The sequence below is a fragment of the Octopus bimaculoides genome, chromosome 12 (assembly GCF_001194135.2).
Source record: "Octopus bimaculoides isolate UCB-OBI-ISO-001 chromosome 12, ASM119413v2, whole genome shotgun sequence".
Classification (NCBI taxonomy): domain Eukaryota; kingdom Metazoa; phylum Mollusca; class Cephalopoda; order Octopoda; family Octopodidae; genus Octopus; species Octopus bimaculoides.
Window position 1 is genome coordinate 57,616,223 of NC_068992.1, and position 8,533 is coordinate 57,624,755.

Genomic DNA, 8,533 nt, shown 5'->3' on the forward strand with positions numbered 1-8,533 from the left:
TATATATTATATATATAAGAGACAGGAAGACAGAAGACAAGGATAGCCCCCCCCCCCCCTGGTCCACCAGGAATTACTGTTGAGATGCTTAAAACATCTGGCAGATTAGGATACGGTGTAGTCACTTGTATGGTTAATCAAGGTTATTCAGGAAAGTGTCATCCCCGATGACTGGTGTGGCAGTGTTATCATTAACTGCTACAAAGGTAAAGGAGATGCTTTAGACAGAAATAATTACAGAGGTATCAAACTTCTAGACCAGGTCATGAAAGTCACACAGAGAGTTATAGTCACTAGAAACAGAGTTAGATTACATGAGATGCAGTTTTGTGTCAGGGAGAAGTCGTACTGGTGTTATCTTCCTGGTCAGACAACTGCAGAAGTATTTAGCTAAGTGTAAAACCATTAGCATTCACTGATCTGGAGAAAGCCTTTCATAGGGTCCTTCACTCTATGATATGGGAGGTGGTCTCTGAGGAAGCTAGGCATAGATGAATGGCTTGTGAAGGGCCAACAGAGGTGCAGTCAGTAAAGTAAGAGTTAGCTATGCGTACAGTGATGAATTTATTATACAGGTAGGCATTCACCAGGGCTCAGTTCTTTAGTCCCCCTCTGTTCATCACTGTCCTCCAGGCTGGTTGCTCCTGGAAACTACTAAATGCTGATGATCTTGCTCTCATAATAGAATCTGTAACAGAATTATAAAAAAAAAATTTCCAGGTGTGGAAGCAAAACCTGGAATTCAAGGGCCTTGAAGTTAACTTAGCATAAACCAGTTCTACTAAGCAAGAAAACAGACAGGATTCCACCTGCTTCTTGTAAATGGCTCTGTTCAATACAGAGGAAAGGTATAGACAGTTATCTCAAATGATGTACCTGGAGCGAGATATGGACACACAAAAGGTGCAGTGGAATCACAGAAAGGTTAACAGAGAAAGTAGTGCTTATATGTGGAAGATGCACAGGTGCCATAAAGACCAAGGATACACAGGAGACTGGTTTTCTCAAATTCTGTGGAGGCACCTTACAGGTAGTAATAGTTTCTGCTACCTAGATGACCTAATTAGCAGAGGAGGAGAATGTTCTTAAATTGTAGTTACTAGAATAAGAATATGATGGAGAATGTTCAGAGAGCCAATAACTCTGTTGGCAACAAAAGGTCTCTCTCTCTCTCTGAGTGAAAGACAGATTGTATGATGCTTATGAACATACAGTAATGCTACATGGTAGTGAGATGTTGGCCTTGAATTCAGAGAACATGTGAAGACTAGACAGGAATGAGATTATTATGCTCTGTACTATGTCAGTGTGTATCTACAACAAAGTGCTAATGTATTGAGAGAAAGTTTAGGTATAAGAGGAATCGGATGTAATGTGCAAGAGAGAAGACTGCACTGGTCTGGTCACATGATGCATTTGGACAAGGACAGTTGCATAAAACAGTGCCGATCACTTAAAAAGGATGGGACTTGTGGAAGGAGGAAATCCAAGAAGACATGGAATAAAATATCAAAGGCTGATCCCATAATACTGAGCCTTAGATAGGCGACGACAAAGGACCAAGATGATTGGTGCTTTTGCTATCCAATACAGCAAAAAAATGGTACCCTAAAACCATTGGTATGCTTGTATGTGCAGAGCCCTGCCCCTGCCTCCGCTCTATCACAGCAAACATTCCCCTCCCCCATGCACACACACACACTGATTCTCATCCTGACACCTATCACCCCCACCCCCATCTATGCTACTACTTGGCTCTTCTAATCACCAGAGAGCATAATTGGCACATAATACATCCCCTCCATTCTGGCCACATTCCACCTCCCCCCTCCCATCTTAGAACCACTTCCATTCTTCATTATTAATCCCTGCCCATACTATTTCCACCAATTACCGTATTTTAAGATGTATAAGGAACCCTTTTTTGTCAAAAAAATATGGGAGTTTCTTATACATGGATAGTATTATAATCCCTTACAAAACCTTTTTTAAAATTTTAAACCCCCAAAATTAATGGGTCCCTTATACATGAAAGTTCTTTATACACGTTAAAGTACAGTACTTCCTTATTGTGCATTCAGTCACTGCTCTCTCCCCTCCACAATACTCCATTCTTAACACCTCCCTTATCTGCTTCCTTTCTCAATGCCCTCTCATATTGTTCACTATGCCCCACTTACTATAACCCCTTATGTACCTCTATATCTTGCTCTCCACTGCTCCTCATGCTAATATCTCTTCCTGATCTATTTCCTTTCCTATGCCACTTCTATGCCTCTCACCTTACCCATCTGCATTCTAGTATCCCCTTCAACTGCACCTCCCAATTTACTATATTCATCTCTACTCTCTATCTTTAGTTACCTGTTGCTCCCTACAAAAACCCTTATAAAAGTATCCACTCTCCCCTCCCTTCCCATGACCCACTGTCTGTATCTTCACTTATGCTGACCCTTTTGTCGATAGAGTATGCTCAAGCACTCCATCACTACCTTTTCTTTCCCCCTTCAGCCATGTCTTTCTTCTACAGCAAGACACCTTTGCTTGTTTTTCTATCATGCTTTAGCCTTTCAACACCTGGCTTAAAATTAACAACCCACCTCCACTTTCCTCTCCCAAATACTCCCCTCTTAACAGAGGGAACTTCCCCACCTCCTCATGTTGCCTTTTCTATCTTGCATGTTTCCAAGGACAACTCACAAATGCTAGTGGCACAACAGAACGAACCCAGTACACTCTGTAAAGAGGTTGGTACTAGGAAGGGCATCCAGCATAGAAACCTTGCCAAGTCTGACACTGGAGCTTGGTGCAGCCCTGCAGCTTGCAAGACCTTATCAAACAACCCAATCCATGGCAGCATGGAAAATACATGTTAAATGATGATGACCTATCTATCTATGTATCTTTCTGCCTGCCTGCAAGTCTTTGTGTTTGTCCCCCACCACTGCTTGGCAACCAGTGTTGGTTTGTTTACATCCCCATAACTTAGCAGTTCGGCAAAAGAGACTGATGAAAAATAAGTACTAGGATCGATTTGTTCAACTTCCAGGTGGTGACCCAGCATGGCCACAGTCAACTAGCTAAAACAAGTAAAAAGATAGAAGATCGCCAATAGGTCCACACGGATATTATATGATATCTTACGTATAGAAATATCCCTGAATATCCCACCAGCATTTCCATCACTGGCAATGGTTATATAAGGAGAGATAATACAAATCCTAACACAAGAGATTATCCAAATGCCATCCATGCTCAGTAACCCACAAATATATTAAATCTGTAAAAGATTTCAAGGAAGATCTGAAGCTCACAAAGTACTTCTCTGTGGCCTACCAGTTGTTAGCCCCTGCTCTGCTCTAGAGCTATTGTTTAACCCCAGATCAAAGGGTATTTCTGCCAGAACAAATTCAAGGTTTACAGACTACTCGTCTGTTGCCCACCTGTTGCTGATTCCTGGATTCCTCAACAGTCATTGTTTAACCCACATCAGAGAATATTCCTGCCAGAACCATCCCATTGATTTTCAGCAAAAATGTGCCTGCGAATATATTATCCAAAACGTCCTTATATAAAAGGATAGTGTATTTTGAGGGAGATTTGGCTGCTATTTCTGACATGCTGAGCTACCAACTAAAGTCTTCCTCATAGTCTTGTCTACTCAAAACTTTACATGTTTGCTAGGGATACAAATTCTTAAGTGTACAACTGAAATTCAACAGTTTTTGGGCGATGGGGAGATAGATATTTTTATAGACTATCTGCTAATATGACCAGCATTACGCTAATTAAACGCTGTCTTTAATGATAATTAAAGACAAGCAAATCTTGATACTATACAAAATTTAGAAAAAAACAGAAAACGTAACCCACTGATCAATAGAATAAAAAAAAATATCAAAAGACTCCAAACCATACAACATATATCGGGAGAGCAAAAAAACTAAGGAAGCAAGCACATCACACACAAACATTAACACCGGCTACAAGGTGACGTACTCCTCAGAATCATGCCTTTGAACATGTCGATGTTCTGTGTCAAGTTCCAGTTCTTCAGCGCTGAATCCTTTCGTCAGAATCCCTTCATCACTAATCGATGACTGCCAATCCTGCTGTTCTGTGATCTTCTTCTGACGAGCTTCTTCCAACAACTTTGTTACCCTGAAATCAGGCAGAGAAATTCTCATCAGTGTTGGCAAAAGATCGAACAGGGGAAACTCCAGTTTCTGTACAATAAAAAAATTTCTCACCAAATATATATACATTTAAAAGATTTCTCAATATGTGTGTGTGTATGTATGTGTGTGTGTGTTTGTATGTGTGAGTATATCTATATCTCTACGTGTGTGTGTGTGTGTGTGTGTGTGTGTGTGCGTGTGTGTGTGTGCGCGCACACACACACACACACACACACACACATATATGTGAAATTTTTTGCTATAAATGAAGTCAGTTACAAGTAATTACCTTTTCCGAGTCAGACATCCTCTGATAAAAGGCTGCACAAGAGTAACAGATTGTTGGACCATCAAAAACTTCTTCCGTGCTATCATCATACGAACAGCAGACTGTATAGTTATAGCAGCATCTCGTTCCAGCTTCTTGTGAGCCAGTTTTCTCTGGGCCAAGAATCGCCTTACATGACACTATAGAAGAAAACATCAGATTATCATAAATGGAATCATATAAGATCAAACGGAACAAGACTAAGGGTAAACTTTCTTTTATTTAATTTTCTCTTCATGGTTCTGTCATGATAGCCACTACAACACATCTATACACTTATATTTATTTTTGATTAATTTTGTTTTATTCTGTAAAAGTTTCTTCCACAGGTGCAGGAGTGGCTGTGTTGTTAAGAAGCTTGCTTCCCAACCATGTGTCTTGAAAACAATGAAGAATTTATTGAAATAAGTATCATTATTAAGCTAATGCAAGCTGGTAGAATCGTTAGCTTTGCCAGGCGAAATGCTTAACAGTATTTCGTCTGCCACTACATTCTGATTTGAAATTCCACTGAGGTTGACTTTGCCTTTCATCCTTTCGGGGTCGATAAATTAAGCACCAGTCAAGTACTGGGGTCAACGTAATCGACTATACCCCTCCCCACAAATTTCAAGGCTTTGTGCCTTTAGTAGGAAGGATTATTAAGCCAATGTAAGGCAGCAAGAATGGTAGAATCATTAGTATGCTGAGCAAAATGCTTAGCACATTTCATCCATCTTTACATTCCGAGGCCAAATTTCGCCAAAGCTGACTTTGCCTTTCATCTTTTAGGAATCAATCAAATAGTACCAGTTATGTACTGGGGTCAATGTAATTGATTAGCCCCTCCCCAAGTTTCAGGCCTTGTGCCTGTTGTAGAAAGGACAATTAAGTTACCATTTGAAACGGCCAATCTCAGGCAGGTTAGACTCAAAGGATTTAAAACGTTTTAATTATAATTTATCTCTGTGTTAATTACCTGAATATTCAAGGCAGCAGCTCGTTGCTTGATGAAATTTTGTCGTTCCAACAAGGCTTTCATCCATCGTTGTATGGTTATCACTCGTTGCATAATTGCCCGATGTAAAGCCTCATCAAGCCGCACTTTCTCCACCTCTCGTAGAAATACCTAGAGTAAGAAGACAATGAAAAGATGATCAGAAATACTAACATTTTCATCAAGAATATACACACACAGACACACACACATATTGTGTTGTTGGCCGGTATGCATGGGTGACTGCTGATCTTCCATAAACAACCCTGCCCGGACTTGTGCCTGGGAGGGTAACTTTCTAGGCGCAATCCCATGGTCAGTCATGACCGAAGGGGGTCTCAGCATATATATGTATGTATGTATATCATCATCAAATGTCCATTGTCCATGCTGGCATGGTTTGGACTGTGTGACCAGAGCTGCCAAGCTGGAGGGCTGCACCAGACACCAGCCTGGTTAGGCATGGTTTCAATGGTTGGATGCCCTTCCTAATGCCAACCACTGACCAAAATGCTGGGCGCTTTTACATGGCGCCACTTTTATGTGTTGCTGGCAGCACTGTTTTAATGTCTACTTTGCCATGCTTATATGAGTTAGAAGAAATTCATTGAGTTAGATGCAGATCTTCTTTGTTTTTTACAGTTGGATGCCCTTCCTGTCACCAACCCCCACATGTTTCAAGCCATCAACAAAGAAACTTCTTTGCCACTACATGATTTTCTAGAAACAGCAGCCATTTCTTCCTTAAATCATACTCTGCCATCTTCAATAAAGAAGAGAATATATGCACCTAGAACACGTTGTATCTTAACCCTTTACCATTCAGATTACTCTGTCAAATGTAATGCTTATTTATTCCCATTATTTCGAATTAATCAGGCATTATCTCATAGTTCCAATGGTTCATTTTTAAAATGACATTGTAGAACTAGGTGTGAGAGGCCAGATCTGGCTGGTTTAAAGATGAAACAAGCAAGATTTTGGGGACAGATCTAGCTGGTTTAAATACTAAAATATTAAACAGAGGCAGGATCTATTAAGTGATTCATTCTTGCTGAAGTAGGGGCTGGCCTGGTGCTGACGGCACATCTTCGTTTACCATTTCCTTCTTCAAGATAACCATAACTAATCAGTTAATTGTACAATACAAAAACAAAAAAACAAAACCCAAAGAGAAACTATATTATCTCACTTTAGTAATTCCAATCTGATAATTCTCTTGATTCAGATCCATGCATTCCAAGAATTTCTTTACATCTTCCTTTGAACTCAGAAGACCATTTGGAAGAATAATTTTATACTGATGAATGAATTCCTGGAAAGAAAGAAAGAAACAAACAAATAAATAAATAAATAGAAAAACAGTTAAATGAAACATTGTCTTTTTTTAAAATCAGTGAAATAAGAACAACCAATACTGCTATTATTTTTATTAAGGTGGCAAAATGGCAGAATCATTAACACACCAGGCAAAATGCTTAGTGGCATTTTCTGCGTTTTTACATCTTTACATCCTGGGTTCAAATTCTGCTGAAGTCAACTTTCCCTTTTCCCCCTGTAGGGCTCAACTTTCCCTTTCATCCTGTAGGTCAACTTTCCCTTTCACCCTGTAAGGTTCAACACTGGGGTCGATGTAATCGACTTGTCTACCCTCCAACAAAATTGTACCAAAATTATTATTATTATTATTATTATTGAGTGAGAGAGCAGTGCATGCCATCAAAGTGACACTTGAGTAAAATATACGAAGCCCAGTATACCCATCATGACTACCCGTCTGATAAGGGTACACCAGGCACATGCATCACAACCATATGTGTGCGACATGGTGATCTCATATCAAGATAAACAGCACATGACGTTGCAGGTGGAGCCCAGTTAGAATTTTCTTCAGGTCGAGTAGCCCATCCCACTCAAAAGGTCCCTGAATAGGGGTTATTTAAGGATGATGAACGAAACACCCATGTTTCCAAAGGTGAATTATTCAAACCCCAAAGAATTCCTCTCAACACATGGCTATGATGCTCCCCCACTACGTCTGCTCCTTCTCAGAGACACACATATCGTCAGCCACCAAGGGACATGCTCAACTGGTTAAGATCAAACAACTGACAAGCAAATCTTTGGTATTCAGCAGAATATTTACTGTAAGCCATCTTTCATACCAAGACAAAACAATGTACAAGATAACACTTCCAATCAGTTAAAATCAGAAGCTATGAGAGCCACTGCCTGGTACTGCATCAGGGCATTTATTAATTATTATTATTATTATTATTACTATTAATGTGGCAAGCTGGGCAAAATGCCTAACAGCATTTCGTTCGTGCTTATGTTTTGAGTTCAAATTCCACCAAGTCAGCTTTGCCTTTCATCTTTTTGGGGGTCAATAAAATAAGAACCAGCTGAATAGCTCACCTGGTAACGAGGGAGAGGAGGAGGAGGAGGAGGGCAAAAAGAATGGGGGAGGAGGAGGAGGAGAAAAGACTTACATCAAATGTGAGTCGGTAGTTGTATCCAGATTGTCTAATCTTCACGGTAGCCAACATGCCTGTGTAGTGGAGCTGACGTAGAACTAGGTCATCATCAAATTGACAAGGAGCCTGAAGAAGGGAAGGACACAATAGACAAAAGAAATCAACAACAGGAATGGTAAAAATGACAAATTAACAACACCACCACCACCACCATCATCATCATCATCACTACTTTTGCAACTATCAACATCAGCAGCACTACCACAATCATCATTACACCCATCACTACTTTTATCATCGTCATCATCATCATCATCATCATCATCACCACAGCCATCACTACCTTTATTGTTATCAACATCACCATTATCATCCTCATTGCTACCACTGTTAAAATCCGTACCTTTTGGTGTTGACAGCCAATGTTAGGTGTACAAAAAGAAAAATAATTAAAATATATAAAGACCCACGTACCTTTTCAGAATTAGACTTGATACAACGTACAAAGAATGGGTTGCCTTGACTTAGAGCTTCCATCAGCCTGGAGAGGGACCACTGCAGGAGAAAGTAGAAA

The 8,533-nt window shown here is 40.1% G+C and overlaps 1 protein-coding gene across 12 annotated transcripts in view; it reads right to left on the bottom strand.

Moving 5' to 3' along the window:
• Positions 1–8,533, bottom strand: part of LOC106868187 (unconventional myosin-IXAa) — a 213,418-nt gene that overhangs the window by 111,376 nt on the left and 93,509 nt on the right. For 11 of the 12 annotated variants that reach the window (XM_052972194.1, XM_052972200.1, XM_052972199.1 and 8 more), the window contains 6 exons: positions 8,434–8,514; positions 7,975–8,085; positions 6,675–6,797; positions 5,465–5,614; positions 4,468–4,646; positions 4,000–4,161 (listed from right to left, as the gene is read on the bottom strand). In XM_052972194.1, the coding sequence (XP_052828154.1) occupies positions 4,000–4,161; positions 4,468–4,646; positions 5,465–5,614; positions 6,675–6,797; positions 7,975–8,085; positions 8,434–8,514 (806 nt within the window). The remainder of the gene's footprint in view (positions 1–3,999; positions 4,162–4,467; positions 4,647–5,464; positions 5,615–6,674; positions 6,798–7,974; positions 8,086–8,433; positions 8,515–8,533) is intronic. The other variant, XM_052972193.1, reaches the window with a different exon arrangement.